The sequence below is a fragment of the Aulonocara sp. 'chitande type north' Nkhata Bay genome, linkage group LG13 (genome assembly GCF_057382095.1).
Source record: "Aulonocara sp. 'chitande type north' Nkhata Bay isolate Kocher_YH1m ecotype deep benthic linkage group LG13, A_spYH_male_GT1.1, whole genome shotgun sequence".
Taxonomy (NCBI): domain Eukaryota; kingdom Metazoa; phylum Chordata; class Actinopteri; order Cichliformes; family Cichlidae; genus Aulonocara; species Aulonocara sp. 'chitande type north' Nkhata Bay.
In genome coordinates this window covers 29,341,450-29,363,191 of record NC_141356.1, presented here as the reverse complement: position 1 = coordinate 29,363,191, position 21,742 = coordinate 29,341,450, and the positions used below count along the sequence as shown (strand labels likewise).

At 39.2% G+C, this 21,742-nt stretch overlaps 1 protein-coding gene across 1 annotated transcript in view; it reads right to left on the bottom strand.

Annotated features, from left to right (window-relative positions):
* The window catches only part of LOC147316344 (uncharacterized), a 101,507-nt gene that overhangs the window by 64,874 nt on the left and 14,891 nt on the right, over positions 1–21,742 (bottom strand). The window contains exons 10-13 of the mRNA XM_086259769.1: positions 16,383–16,427; positions 13,752–13,796; positions 4,216–4,269; positions 2,410–2,445 (exon numbers count right to left, since the gene is read on the bottom strand). Of these exons, the coding sequence (XP_086115895.1) occupies positions 2,410–2,445; positions 4,216–4,269; positions 13,752–13,796; positions 16,383–16,427 (180 nt within the window). The remainder of the gene's footprint in view (positions 1–2,409; positions 2,446–4,215; positions 4,270–13,751; positions 13,797–16,382; positions 16,428–21,742) is intronic.

The following is a 21,742-nucleotide window of genomic DNA, read 5'->3' as shown; positions in this document are numbered from 1 at the left end:
GTCCCTTATTTATTTTTCAGGGAGTTGGCAACCCTATGACCAGCTCACCAACAAGAAAAGACCTGAAAGACTACAGAAGACAACTAAAGCGCACAATTGCAGAATGTTTACTTGGTTAAGGAAAAAAACTTCACAGCATCTAGCCAAGTTAAAAACAACCTCAAGGCGGTAGGACAGGGGGTCAGAGAGGGCCGGAGCAATTTGGAATGGCAATCCAATACCTTCGGTTAATGAGCAATTAAATTTGATCGGCAGGTTAATGCATATTACCCTTAAAATCAGTTAATTTTTTTGTGTGCAGCAGCCTTGCCTTGCTTTCGGCGAAGGTGTGGAGATACTCAGTAATATGCTCAGTAATAAGAAAATAATGACATCCCACGGCCTGCTTACACCTTCAATACATTCTTTATATTCTCCTTTTCATCCCAGAGATGATTCATGGTGCAGATGTAAATCAAGTTTCAATTGCAGTACTCATCATCTATCTAGTGTTACACAAGAGGAGCCAGCAAAAACTCATTAACATTTTTCTGTAAGTGGTAGGCAAGAGCTCAACAAATATCACAAAGCAAACACACTGCATCTGCACAGTTTGTCACAAAACGTGTCTGCTAGGAAAAATGTACAGCTCCTGTATGTCTTAGGGAGAGAAAGTTCATGCGTGGCACTCGGAGACTGAAAGATGAGACGAAGATGAGAGATTATTCTCAAAGGTAAGCACTGCTCAGCAAGTTGAATTTTATGAACTGGAAATTTAAATCTTGCATGTAACGTCTGCATTCACTTCAGTTCTTAAATCAGATATTCAATCCCAATGTGACATGCTGCAGAATTATGTTTTTGTGAAATTGCTTGCAAAACAAATTGAAGCAGGTCTTTGTGTTACTCAAGCTGATTAGTTTAACTCACTGAATACTGAGTGAATCTGTATTGAGTGAATATCGGAGTACCAGCACAGGTGAGCTTGGACAAGAAAAATTATTATGGGACTGATTTCTAAGTGATTCTTTTCCCTGTCTTGCACCACCACATCCAATCTGCCAAATCCCACTAACCCTCTCAAGTCTACAACAGGGGACAAAACCACTTGTTTTGTCCCCTGTTGTTCTTGATAGCAATGTTGCTATCAAGAATGGGAATATCAGATTAGACTTTGCTAGAAAAAATCTACAAAAGTGTGCACAGTTCTACCAAAAATAAACAAATATTTGGATTTATGGATCCAGAATAATGGAAAGAAAAAAGCTATGAAGAAGGAGAGAAACACTCTGTCAAGATTGATGGAGACACTGTTATGGCATGGGCATGTGCTGTATGACTGCCAGTGGAACCGGATCACTAGTGTTTAAAGATGATGTGACTGCTGATAGATGTAGCGGGATAAACTGTGAAGTGTACGGGGATATACTCTCTGCTCAGATTCAGCCAAACATTGAAAAAAAATCCTGATCAAGCAGAACTTCACAGTGCAAATGTGTAATGATCCACACTGCAAAAGCAACCCAAGAGTTTCTCAAGGCAAAGACACTGGATATTCTTCACTGGCCAAGTCTGAGCTCCATATAGATCATGCTTTTCGGATACTGAAGACAAAACTGAAGGCAGTAAAGGCCTACTGGAGCTTCTCAGTGGAAGAAATATGGCATTTGGTGATGTTCAAGGTTTCTAATCACATCGTGACTGTCTGATTTAAAATCTACTGTGGTGGTGTGCAGAGGCAAAACTACAAAAACTGTGTTATTGTCCAACAAATTATGGGGCTACTTGTTCGTACTGTAGGTGACTAGACAAGTAAATACACTTAATGTATATGTGGTCTGCTACGGCTTCTGTTTGGTTGTGAAGTGGAACTTGTGTCTGATTTTATGTTTTCTTTCTGCTAGATATTGCCAAACAAGAGAAATATACAAGACGTAAATCCCGGTGTCATTTCTCACGGGTGTCTGTAAATGCACAAAGTCTGCAGGGACAGATACCATTCCAGTAAGTGCTTGTCTCACCCGTGTAGGATACAGCCAGTGACTACCTGTCAAACTCCACACCCAGCCCGAGGCTTGGAGCTCCATTCTTCTCTGCCTGGCTGCTCATGCCTATCCTTTTTGGCTCCAGTGAAACCGCCCACTGAGCCCTATCTATCTGCTCCTCGTTTGACCCATTCCCAGGCGACGGTAATGTGACACAGAGAGCGTTCACCGGAGTGCCCCACTTTCCATCTCTGTGGGCCAGATGTTTTAACACTATGTGTAGAGCCTGCCAAAAGGCTGTGGTATTTACAAAGCTCAGTTTTGCCATTTCATGCATCTCATTTCATACCCTCATAAGTACATTTTAACATCACCACTTTATTTGAACACACACACACATACACAGATGGCATAATGAGATGTAAATGAAGAAGTGTGAACTTACAGGCAGCCCTGGAGTTCCAGGCAGACCCGTATCACCCTGTAAGAGAAGACAATAATTAAAAATAAATAAATAAATAAAATGCGCAGCATTAACTCTTTATCATACTCAGCTAAATTTATAAAATCTTTTATTGACTGATAATCATTAAACCTAAAGGCCATCTATCATGTTTGTGAGAAAAAACCCTGAAGGTCAGCTCATGTAAGATGACATTTCATAGCAGGTATATTCAAATATAAGCACTATGTACAGTAGAAGGCTATTACCTGGTATTTACACTATGTCCTTACATGAAGCATGTCTGATGACTTTCACATTGGCAGGTGGGCCATTAAATGTGACAGGCTTTAAAACAAATGCAGGCACACTACATCATGAGAGAGCTTTGCAGCATTAACAAGGGGGAGGCATGATAACACTGTTCGCTGACTGTTACATACAGGCGGTCACAAAAAGTCATATAAGGAAGGAGAAAACGCCTTTTGATGCCAACATAATGTAATGTAAGCAATGAGCTCACATCCTTTTTGCTGACTGTCTTGTTTTTTGTGTCTTTTAAGATAAAACTTGTAGATCACTGTTCACTATTACTGCCATCCTACCCCCTCTTAACAGCAGTCCCAACATTTATAAAGCACTGAGCTGAGAAATAGATGACTTTACTGCTGCCAATATTCTTTTATCAGATGTGCATGAAAGGGGAAAAAAAAGAAGAAGAAGAAGGTGTTTGTAGTTCATATCCATTTTGTTGTCTAAATGAATGTCACAGCTAAAATATGCCTGCTATGGGATATTCAGGGGACTCATTACTTTATGCTTCCAAATCTGCCTCTCTCTGTCAGCTTCCATACAAACAAACGCTCTCTCCACCCCCTCTCTCACCCTCCCATCCGGAAAACAGGATAAAATACGCTGTGATTCTCTGTTGTCTTCACAGAAACACACAGACCTCATTATAACTTCAAGGCTGGCAGACAGTGCATTGCACCTACAATTATGCGGTGAGTTCTACCAAAAGGCAACAACAACAACAGCAAAGAGAGAGAGAAAAAAGGGGGAAAAAGCCCTAATAAGGGAAGAAAAATAAAAGAGCAAGAGATATGGCAACTAATTATAGGAAAAACATTCCAACTCATATATGGGAAATAATCCCACTGTGGCATGAAAATAAAAGTTTAAAAAGACCAATATTTTCCACATCACTACAAGAGTTAATCTAATTCATGTCACTGATGAGAACAAGGTTTTGCATCAAACTCTTGTCTTAAACCCCAGACTTATGGAACCAGCTACAGCCACCTGTGCAGGGCATACCTATGCAACTATTGTATTCCTAGAATTAAAAACCTAATGTCAAATACTATTCCTATGAGTAGTCCAGCAAACTGCAGGCAATGGTATGCATTTCCCATTTCATCTCTAAGCTTCAGTATCAGAAAAGACCTGTTTAGAAAGGGAAAGATAAAGGGATTTGTTGGGCATGCCCATTACAAAAATATATCACTTTGAATATATAAATACTCCACAAATAGAGAGAGTGGACCATTTTCCCTCTGCCAGGATAAAAGCTACTCTATACGGCCATCAATAAGGTCTTGCTAAGTTATGAAAGCCATAACAATATCCTTTAGTTTGCCATGTTTGGAGTAGCAATTCACAGCAGCACTTCAAACAGATGGACAGCCACATTATCGAGACTGCAGCTCATGAAAGTAAAGCAGATTCCCTGATGACAGAAAAGCAAACTACGAAAAAGATTATTGTTCTAATGTTTTCCAGCCCAGCATGTACAGCAGACTCACTCACTTTGGTTCCTTTGGGACCAACTGGACCAACTGGCCCTGAGTCACCTTTCAAACCCTGGGGACAAAAAATATACAACACATCTTTTCTTCATTTTTCCTTTTAATGAGAATTATGGAATTTAAAAAAAAAAAGTAATGAAAAATACCCCGGATGTGTTACTGTATGTCAGTATGTTGACACTCAGAAAACAAATCTACCATGCAGATGTGAGATTCTCATGCCTGTCACAACTGGTCAATGAGAAAAGAGCAGGTGATGTCAGTCACAGGACACTCAATGTAGCTGAATTATGGGGAGACGCTCATGATTAGCTGGTTACACTGTCTCTACCCCCCAGCTCCTTCCCTCTGTGTTCCCTTATTGCACTTACATTTAGCAAGGACAGTGACTGTCATTGCTTTTAAACCTCAAAGCAAAGAACCTGGGGGTGGAATTGAACCAATGCAAGCTCGGGGCAAAGTCAAACCTTTCGGTGGTGAACTGTGAAAGTACGAGGACGGCTCAGATGAAGAGTGATAGCTGATGAATGAGGCTTGACACATATTGACAGGCTAAATTTGCAGCGAGCCTTGTTAGGTGTGACACATTTGGGCCAGTAGCACCAACTCTTTGAAATAGGTTAGGGGGGAGCAGGGAAGATGGGGAGCGTGAGCGGGCTGTAAAATGACTCAGAAATACAATAATTTGTCATGGTTAAATTTAGAGTCAGATAGGCTATTAATAGTGAATTATATATCTGGAGAGGATGATTACCTACCCTTATCACATTAAGTCTTGCTACCAGAGACAAATTCATTGCCTGTTCCCTGCAAGCCTTGTCTTCAGCCACACCATTCAGAAAGTAGACGCCTTGCTAACAGTGGTGGAAAGTTATTTTCTGTAAGATAACGACAGCTACAGTGAAGCCTCGCTTTAAATTGCACCAACAGTGAAATGACAACGACGTGATTTTATCAGACTGCATCAATTTATGTGGTCCCTCAGCCCACATGCACTGTCAATAATAGAACAGCTGTCTCATAGTTGCACATGTGTGAGCTCGGTTCTTTCTTTAAATCAACAGCCTAACCGCTTTGCTGGGGCAATCTGACACAAGGGAATCCAGAAGCAAATTCCCCTCTTCAATATTACCAGAGCTGTGGCAGAAATTAAAGAGCATCGGAGCGCAAGGCTCATTTGATAACGAGGATGAAAACAACTGCAGATTCTGTCGATATGAGAGGACTTATTACAATGAAACGCCTTTTGTAATATAAACATGTTTTCTTGTTATTGTGATCTGTAACAGCTATTTTAGAAAAGGAACCATTAGGCAGGTATTGCTGCTTTTCACAGCTCTGTGTTTTTGGGTTACTGGGAAATTTTACGCACATATCTAACATCACATCACGACACAATATTTGCAATTTGACAACTTCTTGTTGAGGTCATTTTTGTTTTTGAGGTTTAAATCTGGGTTTGTTATCAAAAGAAGACGATTTAGAAATCATTACAGGTTTCTCACTGACAAATGTTGTTAGTAGATGTTAGAGCTGCGGTTTGCATGGCTCTGAAACAGTAAGCTAACAAAAGATATTTTAGTATAGCTGTGCTTCATTCTAATTATCAGCCATTTGTTATCACTCCTCCATACAGCTTAAATCTATATAAGCGCAGGACATTATAGCTACGGGCAATTTTCTATTCAGTTGTCTGAAGTTGAAGATTGACTGAGACTGTTTTGTCAATCCCACGCTGCTCATTCCTGTAAGCCACTATTAAAAGATCATTAGCAAGCTCTCTAACAAAATGTTATCGCCCTCCTCTTCATTCCCATAGAGGATTGCTCCTAACCTTCAGACTCAGACTCAACCCTCACTCACAAAGTTATAGAAACATATTACTTACTCCTGCCATTTCCAATACATTTGTACATTTAAATTGAATAAGACCCATATATTGGCATCTTTTATGACAGTGTCACAGACTATTTGTTCGACTTTTTCATTTTGAATTGAAATGAAGGATCCAAAGCTTTCCACTACACTGACACAAGATAGCAATGGTTTGCATGTTACGTCATATAATGATGTAGCATGTCAGTCAGAAGTCTAAATAATCATCAGTTTCACAGGCTTCATAATGATCTTACCCATGGCATGCCACACCACACAAAATAAAATTCCAGGGTTTTAAGTTTTGTAATTTAGGTTTTCTTTGAGATTGGCTTGTCTATATTCTCAGCTAGTTCTGGGTTCACTAATTGTAGAATTTTGAACATTTTCCTAGTTTACAATCTATTTTTCTGGTATTAGTATAGCATTTTAGCTATCAGCATTTTGTTCTGTTATGATGTTGTTCGTTTTGCATTCCTGATAGTGACTTGTTTCTTGTGTCATTTGTTTAGATTTACTCTGTCCCCGGTGTCTTTGTCTTGACTGCTGTCACCTTTTTCTTGTTTCCCAGATGTTTCCAGTCCCCTCAGTAATCCTTGTATAAATAGCAGTATCTTTCACTTCTTCCTTGTCACGCCGTACTGTGTAGTTGCCTGTCTGTCTCCCCGCTGAGCTTCCTAGATTTCTTGGGATTTTCAACTCAGTTTTGCCTCCGTTTTAGATTTATGTTTCTAACTTCACCAGCTGCAATAAAGAATTGCCTTCCACTTGAGGTCCGCTTCTGCCTATGAGTCCTGCATTTGGGTCGTCTGACTTCAATTTCTCAAATATATAACATCATTAAACCAGGGAGTGATGCTGATGCATTTCTTTAATTCAGTATTAATAAAACAGCAGGATTTCTTTGTAATCTTATATTCGTGTCAGGCTGTTCACATGAATAGACGATTCATTCATTCTGAACTTTTCAGGATTTGAGAATTTCTTTACAATAAAAGGGGAAAATTTGAAGGCTTTTAATAGGAACTGTGGCCTTCTGCTGCACTTTTTTCCCCAATTGTAGACACAAAACAATGTGTTTACTAAAGAGCTGACAGGGAACTGCCATAATTCAAACCGAATAATACAAGTGTAATAAGCTTCTGTAAAGTGGTGAGCTATTTTTCAGGGGCACCACATGTTCTTGTCAAAAATTCAGGTCAAACAAAAATTGAGTCAGCCCACAAGTCACTCTCCCACCTTATTTTAAATTATAGTAATTCACACAGTCAAACTAAGCTCTGCAACTGCCATAGCCAATCTGCGAGCTACAAAAAGGTTTCCTTCTGGTAAATATTTTAATTAAAAAACTTAACAAAGTAGCTTTACAGAAAAAAGTTAGAATGTCTTAATTCTTCCAAATACTAAAAATACACACTGTAGTAAAAGACACATTGGCTTAGAATATAAATTTGCTTGATCGAAAACTTGGCACATCTGTGCAATTGTTCTGACCTATAAAGGTTTATAAGATATGCACTGCAGGCCTACACATCATCTGGAGAACAACCAGAGCAATTAAAAAGTAAGCCTTCATATTTTTTTGGATGACGTTTTTGGCAGCCTTGCAAATTTTTCGTTAAGCATTTTTCACAGATGTACAAAAATGAAAAGATGGGGAAAAATTTACCAGTTAATAAGCTTTTTTCTTGTTTTTACATTTCCCTGCAGCCAATCAAAGTACAATTCAGAACTGTACTTTGAGCCTGTTGACTAAAGCTTTGGTATTAAATAGCCATAATGTGACCTTGTGGATTTCAAACTATAGCATCAGCACCTGGTGCTTTAATAATAATAATAATAATAATAATAATAATAAATTTTATTTATGAGCGCCTTTCAAGTCACCCAAGGACACTTTACAATAGGATAAAACACTTAGTAAAACAATGGCAGAATAAGAACAATAAAACAGAAGCACAAGATAAAATTAACAAACAGTGGATTCACAGTGAATATGCAGATTTGAACAGATGAGTTTTGAGTTGGGATTTAAACTGGGGGAGAGAACCAATGTTTCTTATTTCTGGGGGCAGAGAGTTCCACAGCCTAGGAGCAGAGCAGCTGACAGCTCTGCTTCCCATGGTGGTGAGGTGGAAGGAAGGTAGTGGTTAACAGGTCAGAAAGGTAAGGAGGAGCGAGGTTATGAATGGCCTTGAAGGTGAGCAGAAGAAGTTTGAATATTATCCGGAATTTCACAGGGAGCCAGTGAAGTTCCTGAAGAACAGGGGTGATGTGCTGGTAGGAGGGGGTTCTGGTGATAATGCGAGCAGCAGAGTTCTGAACCAGTTGAAGCTTATGGAGGGATTTTTGGGGGAGACCACGCAGAAGAGAATTGCAGTAGTCAATACGGGAGGTAACAAGGCTGTGGACAAGAATGGACGTAGACTGGGTGGAAAGAGAAGGAAGCAATCTGTTAATGTTACGTAGATGGAAGTAGGCAGAACGGGTGAGATTATTGATGTGAGATTTATAGGAAAGTGAACTGTCTAGGATGACACCAAGGCTCTTAACCTGAGGAGAAGGGAAAACTGTGGAGTTATCGATGGTGAGTGAGAAATGGTTCGCCTTCAAAAGTTTGGATTTGGTGCCAATAAGGAGGATCTCAGTTAAATGTACAAGAAAATTGCTGAGCAAAACAGGAAAACGAAATACAAAGAAATGCAAAAAAAAAAAATCTACATATATAATATCATATTTTTATGTTGTAGTAAAGCTACTTTTTGATTTTTTAGAAACAGTACTAATATTTTTGTAACACACTGGTTTGATAACCATTAAGAGTTAATAGAAAAAGGTTTCACTTAATTCCACTATCTCCTTTAGGATATCAGAAGTTCAGATCAACTATTTTAAATAATCTCTTTCATAAAAATAGATGGAACCACTTTTTCCATTCAGCCAAAATCTTTTTTTTTTGGTGTTGATGTTGTTACTGTTGCAAACACTGTACATTTGAAACCTACCAGTTTTACACAGTTGTCAGGGTGTAAAGCTATCCCAGAATGCCCTCTGAGTAAGTTAAATGTCAGACACAATACATACGTTTGTTAATAGAAAAATGGTCAAATCAGATTCAGCACAAAAGTGGTTAAAAGGAAAAACAAATACACTATACTACCATTTGAATCCATACACCTATATTTTTTCATTATAAGTCAATGTGCAGTTTGAGCCATTCATGTACACAGTAATTACATGAAATATCTCCAACAATATGTGGGCTTGTTCTTAGGAATCACTTTGATTCCTAAGAACAAGCCCGTTCTTAATTTATTTCAAGGAATGGATAAGATACTAAGTCAAAAGCAAACAATTAATCAAAATGCAAATCAATGAATGTAGGCGTTAAAGAAGCGGTGCTTTAGCGATTGTTCTGAAATAATGCTGTTTAAAATAATCTCGGCTGACCGTTGCTAAATTGCTAAAATGCTACCTGAAGAGAGAGCATCTAAAAAAGTGCATTTTTATTTCTTTTTTATTATCCTTCCTGCTACACTACAGCATGGTTAAGAGGCTTTGTCTCTATCTAATGGACTCAGTCGTGAGCCCATAGGCTTAATTTAGGTGCACGATGACAAAGAGCGAGATGCAGACAGGGGCCGGATATATTGTTAGCTTCTGTTGCAAGCTTGGGGCTTTGTTGCATTTACAGGGGAGGATAAAGGAGGCAGAAGGGGCTGGGAATAAGTTGGTGCTGACTGTGTGGCAGTTGTTCCTGCAGCACGAGGTCAGAACACTGTGGGGAGCTGTGTACACTTGCCTGCTAATTACACACACCACTGTGTCTCTTCGCTCAGGTAGCGGAGACAAGACAATCTGGCAACTCCCCAGCACAAGACAACTAAAGCAAGCAAATAAACAGAGCCAGAGAAGTAGGGATGAACAAATGCGGTCTAATTGTGTTTACTTTTACCTTTTACCAACTAGAGCAGCTGCAGGTCGGTGCCCTTGTCTAAGAAGCAGGAGAATGATTGCAAGTTCTAACTACTGTAAACAACTTAATCATCACAAACAAGGTTTGGCCTTATTGAGTGAAGGCTAAATTAAAAACTATAGTAAGTATTCTGAATGCTATGGTGGGGAAATGCTGTTACACCGAATGACAGGCCTTTAAAGCTCCATGGAACAGGATCTGTAAGTAACATAGATATCTTGAGTGCTGGTGTACAAATGCCATGGAGGTTACAGAAGGAAATGCCTTTTGTGACTTTCCCTTTGCTCAGCAATGCACTACCCCGTACATTCTGATATAAGACTAATCACACTGGCATCGGGCTGTAGCACTGACAGCTTCTGCACTTTCTGAATAAATACAATTTACCCAGGAAACCCAAACAATGGCTCGTAGTGCGAGGATATTAGACTACACTGTCACAGATCATCTAGAACAAGGGATATCATGTTTCATCGGTGTGACTAGTCCCTTGTTTTTTCCTATGACACTTCACTCTTCAGCTGAACATCCTGTCTCCACGAATGTAACTTGAATTACCCACAAAGTAACACGTCCCATCCCATAGGAGGTGTATCTGCAAAATGATACCGGAGCACATGCTCATACACAGAATTCCGGCTTCTCGGGTGTCTACTCTAGCTTTAAATAACACACCAGCTTTAAAAATGGGATATGAGCTAATTGCAGTAAAAGGACAGATCAGGTGATGAAGTCACAGGAGTGGTCAGAGTAAATAGGTTAACTGAAATCATCAAATACATTTGTGCACCATAGACAGCTTTTAATTTATTTACATTCAACAGACAACATTTTCTGCGTTGTTGTTATTAAGCAGGGAGCGTGTTTGTCGTGCTCCCTGCTTCTTACCTTCTAAATAAGCAGAAACAATAATTACAGTATATTCATTTAAAGTGACATTACAATACTAAGGACAGTATTTATTTCTCCTGCTAGGGGCTGTTTATTCGCTACAAATGTAAGTGATTAACTGGAAAGACGGCCCAGCTTTATTGCAGATTTATTTAGTCGATGAGGCTCAGCTTCATCCTATCACCTGACACTGGGGATACTGGTTTTTAATCCTGTAATGCTCGCTGCGCACTGATGAGACATGGGGCTAGTTTAAATCCCATCTATTTGTCTACAGTGTCCTGCCATCATATTATTCGAAATCGAATGCAAGTGTTAGATCAAGAAGTCAAATGACTCACAGAGAAAGCATAGCTGTGGGAAAAAAGGGACAAACAAATAATGAAAGCTTGATTCGTACCATAATTTATTCTCTTTCTAGAAGGATACATACTGGAAACATAATCCATTGTGTTGACGTTGATGAATGGCTGAAACTTGTGTGTATTTGAAGAAATTATCGCATGACTGCATGTCATGTAGAGCATTGGAGTCTCCCAGCTTATTGTCTTGCTTTAATGACACTCAGCATTGCTATTCTGGTTCAGTGTCACTCACTGCTGTCTTCAGCACCAAGTTTGAAAGCTTATTCTGTTGTTATCTATGCTGCAATAATTACAGATGATGAGCTAGTAGCCATTTCAGAGCACGCCGATTGAATTGGTAAAAATCTCAGCTTAAAACAACTGCTCGTCAGCTGGTGGTGCAGGAGGAAGAAATGTCGTTTCAAGGGTGATGATATAGTATGTTAAAGGATGTGGCTACAGCAGTGCCCCAAAATTTCTTGTGCAAGGAATCGAGATCCTAGCTTTCTAGCACAAATTTGTAAGTTTAAGTAAAGTGGGGCAGAAAAAAAGCAATTTAGTAAATAAAACTGTTATCACTTAATTAAAAATAAATACTCAAGGCATTTGGCTTGATTTAAAGCTGTATCCACTGCAGAATAAGTTCTCTATACACTCCAGAAATTTGCTGTTCTCTAAGGAACGCGCTGACATTTTGGGAAAATAGACTTGTTTTCCTCTCCCAGCATCAGATGAAAAGATAGATGTCAGTGTCATTTCTGTGATTTTCTACAAAGACAGGTCCAAAACATGTTTACGGACCTCAGCTCAAAGGCAAACCCCAGGTGCCTCTTGGATGTACTAGCGGCAAGCTTGCCAGATAACAAGATACAGCAGGTCGGACTCGTATCTTCTTTTTCACTTTTGATTTAGCTAGAACAGCTGTCTTCAAGCTAAGCTAGGCTAAGCACGTCCAGGATCCATACGTTATTATCTATAATGGGCATCTGAAATGCTGGACCAACACGCCTGCTAGAAGCAATGCTTCACAAATAGGACCTCAATTTCTCAACTTTTTCTTTGTTTCAAATCACTCAAGGAAGTAGGGCACAGTATAATAAATCCCTTCAGCACACGCATGAAAAGCCATTTGAGCATGACCGAAGAAAGCCCCGGCGCCTAGGGATGCACAAAGATCAAAACAAGTCACTTCTCTAGGAAAACATATATCCTCACACCAAACTAGTGGCAGAGTAGTTTATGACTGAGCACCACTAACAATGACGCCTGCCACCCAGAGAAAGAGCGAGCAGAGGGGAGCAGGATCGCCTCTCAGCAGACCCTTGGTCCAATCCTGTCAATGTAGCAGCTCACTGCACTTTTCAAACAGCCGATAGCGATGTCAGTTCCAAAAGGGACAAAACAGACTATCTCGTCAAAGCCAATCCTTCCTATTTGAACCACTTCTTTAAAAATTTCTTAGGAAATAATATAAACAGTAGATGGTTTTTTTTTCAGGTTTACTGTATGGCATCCAACCACACAACACTGTGTTTTTCTCCTTAAATCAGGAGCAGCGTGCACCATCGCATCGGTGTCTGACAGTCTGAGAACTTACAAGAAACAGGGAGGTAATTCTACTGGATTAAATCAGTAAATACTCTTTTGGCTGCGCACACTCATGTTTATCCGTTTTTTTTTTTTTATCCACTTTCTCTCTCTGTTATATGGCAGATCACGGGTCCGCAGCCTGCAGGGAGGCTGATTTCTGTGGCAGCTGTTTGTTGACTCAAGTGGGAGATGGTGATGAAAAGAAGTCCCTTTATTAAGCTACTTTAAACTGACCATCTGCACAGCTTTCAGTACATCTACTGAGATTGTGCTATATGAGCAAACAAAAGCAGTATAGCAAAAAACAACAAAGCGAGAGAAAAAAAAGGGGAAAAAAACACGCTTTCATTTAATTTATGCTTTAAAGGAAGGAAAACAGATTTGCTTGTGGCTAAAAACGCTTAATAAGATCTAAGTGGTGCTGTTGTTGTTTCTTTCGAATGGATATATATTCAAAACAATTATCATTTAATAGTGCGCCTTATCAGAGTGTATATTACATACATTAGTCTAATCACTGCAGCCAGATTTAAGAGCATGCAATAAAATGTAACCTAAAATGACACAGAAAGGGCTTACAGTAATTTGGGAAATGAGTTTAGTCCATTAGTATGTCAAGCCTATGGCAGCATATCAATTAATTTCACTGCAGAAGGACAATGTCGGCTAGAGCACTCCTTGCTCTGCTTCAGATATGACAAGCACCTGAAAACAGCCACACAGAAAAACTCTGCTGCGCTCCTACCCCCAGGTCATCACACAGAAAATGAAAAGCCTATAAGAATTGATTCCCTGACGAAACCAGACCTGGTTGATGTGCTAGGTATGGAATATATGTCTGCTGAAGATAGTGGTACTTACTTTCTCTCCATCGATTCCCTTTTGCCCTTCTGATCCAAGTTCCCCCTGCAATGACAAGACTGAAAGTTAAAAGGTGCAGAAAAGACCCTTGAAAAGTTTATGCTTTCATCTTTTTTTCCCCCACTCTGACACCCAGCAGTGCTAAAGTAGGGTTAAGGAGACACATGGAGGCTCAAAAAAGATGTTAGCTTTTAAAAGTTTTTAGTGTTTCATAAGTGGCTGATGAGACATTTATTGCATAAGCTAGGGAACACATTAGTCCACAAATACTTTTAATTAAATCATTAAAGAGTTATAGTGCTTTCATTTATCCCTATAAAAATGTAAGTATAAGGTCCACCCCTCTCCTTCCCCAAGGGACGCCACACTAATTACACCACTGTACAGATGCACTGGGTGGTGTATGATATTTATCATGTGCTGCTCTGGAGTTATTGTGTGGATGTTAATACACTCACATGAATACAAACAGGCAAAAAAAAGGAATAAAGTTAAATACTGAACTTCAAAGAAGTTCTAAGAATCTAAGTTAAGGATCTTGGCGATGGCAGCAGAAAAACACACAAGAATTTATTAAGGAGAAGAAAGACCACACACACCACACATCCAGGAGTCACATGCAGTATCATTTGCTATTAAGCTCCCTGCAGCATTTCTGCTTCAGGAAAGTCTATAACATGTGTGGGATTATTTGTAGTCAGTAAAAAAGCTGTTAGGGGCTTATTTCCACAAATATCTTTCTGATCAGTGATTCTTCTCAGGCTGCCCAGCCAGTGATTTCGGAGAACTGTGCCAGAAATGTGTGAGCTGTCTTGGAACCTCTTATGAAAGTGTAACCTATACAGTTTAATGACCTCAGCTGTCCCATAAAGCTCAAGCAAACTGCAGTATTACAGTGTCCAAGGGCAACCATATCATTACTTTTATAATGCCAACAGCTGCAGGAATTGTTGTTCTCACATTAAGACGACCAAAAGAGTCTGAAAATCTGTGTGTCTTAGCTAAAAGTGCCCACAGCCATCTGTAGACATCTCCGAACACGCAGCATGTATAGAGCATATGCACATACTGGATGCCCACAGATGGATGAAAGGCGAGTATAACAATAGTCCACACACACAGGTTTCAGTAAAATATGTCTGGGTCAGGAAGAAACCTTATTGATGCAAAACTGAGCAAAGCTACAAAACACTTCAATACATGGCACTGTGCATTAGCATCTTTATCAATACTACTGCTACGGCTGGTGCTTTTCTTGTGCACTGTTGTGTAACAAAATTGCTTTTGCTGGCTCCTGTACAAGTGGAGAGAGCCGTGCCATTAAGTGCTATACCTTATTTCACAAATCAAGGTTCCCGAGCAAATAAGTCGTCCCACAGTGAGCTTAACGGATATAGATCCAGGATTAAGCCATATTCCACATTCAGGAATAATCCTGTTTACTGACGATGCATAAACAGCTTCCACAACGATCTTCGGTAAAATCGATCCCTAAATTCAATGTAGTATCTGGTGGATATATGTGTGTTTTTCTTGTCTTGTTATGCATTAGCTGTGTTTTTCTGAGAATAGAATCAAAATCCCACACCCCCTCTTTCCACTCCATGATATACTGCAAGGTATTCTCAGTGTAAGATATAGAGACAACACCCTTGTACCAGCATTACTGTAAGTAGTTGGCTGGCCTCCCAAAGCAGAGGAGATTAACACATGCATCTGAGATGCCACATTTGATAGTCAACAACCTAACTGATGACAATATCACACAACGCAATATGCAAGGGAATAAATAGCAACTGCAGTGAAATAAATTGCAAATACGGTAATTTTCTCAACACTATCAGGAACGAGACTGGACTAGTAAAGAACAAAACAAGTGCTGCGTCAATCTGATATGTCATATGAAAGATATCTGCATTTTTCTTGCCCTCTGAAGTTTCCTGTGAATTGCTTGTCACTCTTGAGTCCTAATTTTTACTCAGGGAGGCTGTACATAATTACATGTTTTCACAAATGCGCATCAAGTTATTCAAGTCACTTGTTTTTCACTCAACAGTGAAGGACTTCATTAAGAAGGTGCAACTGAGGCTCACGCATGCAAGACATCTTCTCAGGACAGACAGCCCAAACATCTAGCCGGGATTTCGAGTGCAGTGGCAAGGACATGATCTCTCGCTGGCGTCCCACTCGGGAAAACTGCCAACTATGTCCGGTGGGGGCACACAACCAAGCTAGAAATGCCGCTGGTTGGACCTGAACTTGGTTGGAACTGGATAGCGGTAGCCGTACTGAGCAGGCACCTTTATATTTCATTCGATTTTGATATTGCTTTGTTTTCTGTGTTGCTCTGATGAGGTCACCACAAGCAGGCCAGTAAATCAACCCAATAATGTTAGAAAATAATCTCAGAGAGGGGCACTGACAGATTCCATAAATCACTTAATCAAAAGAGCCATCTGCTATTTAAGCATCTGTATACCATACAGCAACACTAACTCAATTTGTAACTAAAACATATCTTTAAAAAAAAAAAACGTAGAGCCCGCGTTCCTCAAAGCCTTAGTCACAAGTGTGAGGGCAAAGCAACACTGAGGAGTGTTAGCTTTGCAAGTCATTCAGCGAGTGACCTACCTTGGGTCCTCCGTTTCCTGTAGGCCCAGCCTCCCCTGTGTTCCCCTGCAACAGGAACAACACAGGGACCTGTTAGTGAAAGGTCTCTCGTTCACACATTAGTGAATAGCTTTATGAACACTTGTCATTTCAACAACGATCTCGCTCCTACAGCTGCTCCAAGAGTTCTTGCTGACACAGGACCTCAGCAGCTGCAGATCAGGATACTGTTTCTCAACAACTGGAACGTGCATATCTGAACCCCATTAGGAGTCATCATATTGTTTTAATAACTGTATTATTTTTAGAACGTTAGACAAGACAGGGCAAAAAAGGAAGAGAAGTTTAAGTGTCTTAAGGGATATACTTTTATAGACAGTAAAGACAGACTGGAGAGAGGATAAAAGAAAGAGGTACTGTCCGCAGTGCTGCTGAGAGGAGAGGCTGGACTGTTATTTAGCAAATTAAGCAAATGTAGAACATGCTGCAAGCTAAGAATCTAATTAAGCATAATGTCCATTCATTGTGACATCTTCATTACGAGCCCTGTTTGCTGGCTCTCAATAGGTTTGTTTGGAAAGTACAAGAAAATGTTGCTAACTTAACAAATGAATTGCTTTCTAGGCTGGAGGATAAACGATGAGCCTTATTATTGCATCCATTATTCTGAGCATGTCCACTCTACCTTTTAAAAATACAAAACATTTGATAATTCACTGGTCATGTGAACAATTGTAGCATGTTAAGCATTCATATTAGACGCGAGACATTCATGCATTGTCCGTGGTATGTATATTTCACAATGCTGTCAGCCATTCATTCTTCACCCACTAAAGTTTTCTTTTCACCCACTGACACGAACCTTTTAAAAAGCTAATAATAGTACAACACTTATTATTACAATAGGAGCAATGAAAGGTTTTGACAGCCAATCAAAGTGTTAGTGAAATAATAAACCATCTTGAGTGAAATTCCTATTATAACTCACTTTAGAGGTAGAATGGGTATAAATTGAATTAGGGGGTACTAATTGAAAACACAAGCCATAAGGGCATGAGAATTGTAAATGGTGCAAAACAAATTATGGGTATTGTAAAAGGGAAAGAAGTTTTAATTTCGCCATTACGCCTCTGTTTTATTTATTTATTTATTTTTTGAGCAAGTACATGCAGGAGCTGTAAATCTAGTAATACCAGGGTTTATGTGCAAGGCCATAGAAAATGGATTTCCTTTCAAGTAAGCTGCATTCTTATAACCCACTACTTATCTGTTTAATTTCCTGAGGGATTCTGGATTAATCATAGCAGTTTAATCCCTTTGCACTGCATTAGAATCCTCCATCAAACTCTCACTGTAATGCGGGATAGTACTTTCTGTCAGAGTAACACAGCAAAAGTAATCCCCACCCATTTTCCCAAGAAACCCTCTGTGTAGGTCACGATGATTGGCCTGCACTTCTCATTTTGGTTGTTTAAATGCTCTAAATTGCCCAGATGTCTTTGATTAATCTCTACAAAGTCAATCTAAATTGTTAGTAAGTATACTCGGACTATTTTTAATCTTATACAGAAGGAGATTCTCAAGTCTTATAAGATTACCTCAATAACAGAGTTTTATATGACTTTGTTACCCCTTGTTAAATGTATTGTAATATAAATCAGAGTTTCTCATTGTTTAACTGTCCCATGAATACTGGGCTAGCAATATGACAGCAACATGTGGGTCTTGCCAAACTAAACAAAGCGTTTAAGAAACCTATAGGTCTAGTTTTTATTATACTAATGTATAATTCCTTACATAATTTGTCCATTTTCCCATGATCTGAACATAAATTCCTATCTGTAATCATGGAGGAGCTAAAGATTCCTTACAAAATCCTGTCAGAGGCAACAATCAGGACGGAGAAGCTTGTGTTAAAAGGACAGAAACACAAAGGTATCCTGTATGCAAGTCTTTACATCAAGTGGCATGATGTGTAAATGTTGTACCTCCATACACAAAACAATTTACTTTCATGGCACCAACTTTGTAGTGTTATATATAGGAACAAGCAAATAATATAATAGGAAAACAGCTGGCGAGATGAAATATAATAAGCCGTCTAACACTTAAGAGCAGATAATAATTTAATTGAGTGTGGTGGCATCACACGAAGCAGCAGTCCCCCCCCCCCCCTTAAACAGTATGCGGTGTATCGTTGTGCACGTAACAAAAAAGCAGAAAATAAATTGCTTAGGGAAAGGTACTTTTACATTTTAAAAGCCCCTAAAAAATTAGTTTGGTGAACATTTATGCAGTTTTACAGATATGCACAAGTCATAAGTAATGATGTCTCTTAAGACTGAAGCTCTGGAGCCAAGGATTTGTAAGTTGGTAGCTACATCTCTTCAACACTTGCATTTCTCCCTCGCTTCCTTTAGGTTTCCATAATGAAAATCATTCTGGACCTTTGAAGCAGGCAAAGCCCTCCACTGCGCAAAATGAACTATGATGGCTCAGACTGCACAAACACTGCCCCATTGCTTGTGAAAAATCGCACACTGAAACACACACCCTACTCTATCTCATAACAAATGGAAGTTCTAAATGTTGGCTTAACTTAAAATAGATTTTTGTAAATTGGATTTTGAGTTTGTACAGAAATGATTCTCAGAAAGCATCCTGAATGTGGTCTGACAACGCAAACCTTCAGCTCTTCTAAACATCTAGCGCCTGTAAGTCCACTCCACCAGGGAGAAACAGGTAGAAACTGGCCTTAGAAACTCAGGGATCAATGAGAATTAAATATAACGTAGAAGAAGTGAAATGCTACCATAATATACCACACAGATGAATCTACAACAAGGCCAGTGTAAATAAGATAAAATAAATAAATAAATGACTGACTATCAAAGCATAATTAATATTATAAGAACAAACTGCCACTTGTGTAGAAAGGTTAGCTACTGTCAGTGAATAGAATACAGCCTACACTGTTTGACATCACATGTAGATCAGCCTGACAAATCAAAATCATAACTCTTACAGTTTCACAATTGGGTGACCAAAACTATTGATCATCTTTCAATGTGTGGTTTGTGGACTAATTAAAACGCCAAATTAGCTACATTAGTATATGCTCACTGGCAGCTTTATTAGCTACCCAGTGTTAGTACTGGGTTGGACCCTTGTGCCTTCAGAAAAGCCTTAATTCTTCACAGTATCAATCTAACAGCACAATGGAAAACTTTAACATAGATTTTTGTCCATATTGACACGATGGCATCACACTGTTGTTGCAGATTTGTTGGCTACACATCCATGATGTGACTCTCTTGCTTTACCACATCTCAAAGGTACTCTATTGGAATGACATCTGGTGACTGTGGAGGCACTTTAAGTACATTCGAGTATAGAGAATTCATTGGTATGTTCAAGAAACCAGTTTGAGATAATCTAAGCTTTGTGATATTGCACATTATACTGCTGGAAGCAGCCATCAGAAGATGGGTACACTGTGGATATGGTCAGCAAAAATGATGCCTATCTGGGGCTGAAAATGTACCAAGAAAATATTCTCCATTCATCACCAGCCTGAACCATTGATAAAAGGCAGGATGGATCCATGCTTTAAGTTAGTTATTCCAAATTCTGACAATTTTCCAAATGTTGCAACAGAAACTTATTAGACCAGGTGACATTTTTTATATCTTCTATTTTCTGATTCTGGGTGACCCCATGTGAATTGTAGTCTCAGTTTTTCTCTTTTTTAGTTGAGTGGTCCCCAGTGTGGTCTTCTGATGACGTCACCCATCTGCTTCAACGTAACTTCAGACAGTTCAGAGATGCTCTTCTGCACACACTGGCTGGTCAGCTTAAAGCACTCTGGCTATGCTCCTTTGGCTTGTGAGATCACCAAGGCATTTTGATCCACAGAATAGCTGCATACTTGACATTTTCTCTTTTTCAGACCATTCCTCACAAATCCTATAATTTTTTAAGGGTTTACAGGATTTAAAATCCCAGCAGATGAGCAGGTTCTGCCTGTTTGGCACTACCGACCAGATCTCTCAAATCAACAACATTCAAAGTAAATTAAACCACCTTTCTTCCCCATTCTTATAATTAAGTTCTAACAACAGGCTGTGTTGACCATGTCTGCACACCTAAATACACTGATCTGCCATGTTGCTGCCATGTCATCAGCTGATTAGATTTTTGCATCATTAAGTGGATGAACAGGTATACCTAATAAAGTGTCCAGTGTGTGTATCTTACTGTCAGTACACAGATGGTTTCATGCTGCTATAGCTGAAGTATTGATTTCAATTGTCATCTGCATATGAACAAGTATTCAACTTGAATTGCAGATTATATTTTTATTGAAAATGATTTTTGTAGCTCTGTGTCACACTAGAAAGCTGTCAGTGTGTACCCCAGCACTCACCCTACAGGAGCGGGGAAAGGCACCAGCTCCCCCGTCCCTGAATTAGATAAGCATAAGAGAGTGGCTGGATGGATGGTTTTTGTGTGTTCTGCACTTTGAGCAGCTAATTTACTACATCATAGCATGAATAAAAAGTGATTGAAGAGGTGAATAAAAAGATCAAGAAAAAAAGGTGAAAATAGAACTATATTAGAAATGTAAATGAAGTGTGCCTAGCTCTTAGTTTAGCTCATGTATAAGTTTCTATTCAATGTGGCAGCAAAATCACATTTATCTGATCAGCAGTCGCAACAGCTGGTCTAATATAACTACCAAAAAATCACCAGGGTTCTTTTTAGCTTCTGCTTTTAATACCGGTGGTGTGTTAACTGATTGAACGAGATGGCTTAGTCATGAATGTGTGGCCCCTGATCATGTCTTTGCTTAACGCCATTGATTTAGTGTTCAAGCCAGTAATAGGATTTGTTATAAATTTTGTTGTTCAGTCAGTAAACAAATCTTGCCAAGTATTGATTTGTTGAAAACCTGAAATTAGATTTCAGGTGTTAACAGTATGAGTAACTGAGTCATAGCGCACGATGTGGCCTGCAGAAAAATAATAACAATAAAAAAGGAAGGGCCCTGGGTGAGAAGCATGTTCAAATTATTGTTGGTTTATTTGTAGACAGATAAAAGATATGTGCTAAAGTGCTATTTGGACATCGTTTAGGTACCAGGTTAACACTTACTGGGACATTAAATGGCTATTTTTTGATGTAACAAAAGCACTGACAACTTGCACAGTGCCTGCTATACTGCAAACTGAACCAGCAGCCTGTTATATTTTACCCACTTTAAATACCCACACCAATTACCAGAAACTAATTAATCACCAGCACTTCAACCACATTCCAAATGCACAGACACATTACAGCTTGAGAACCGATCTCTGCTGGGTCATTTAAGAATCATTAGA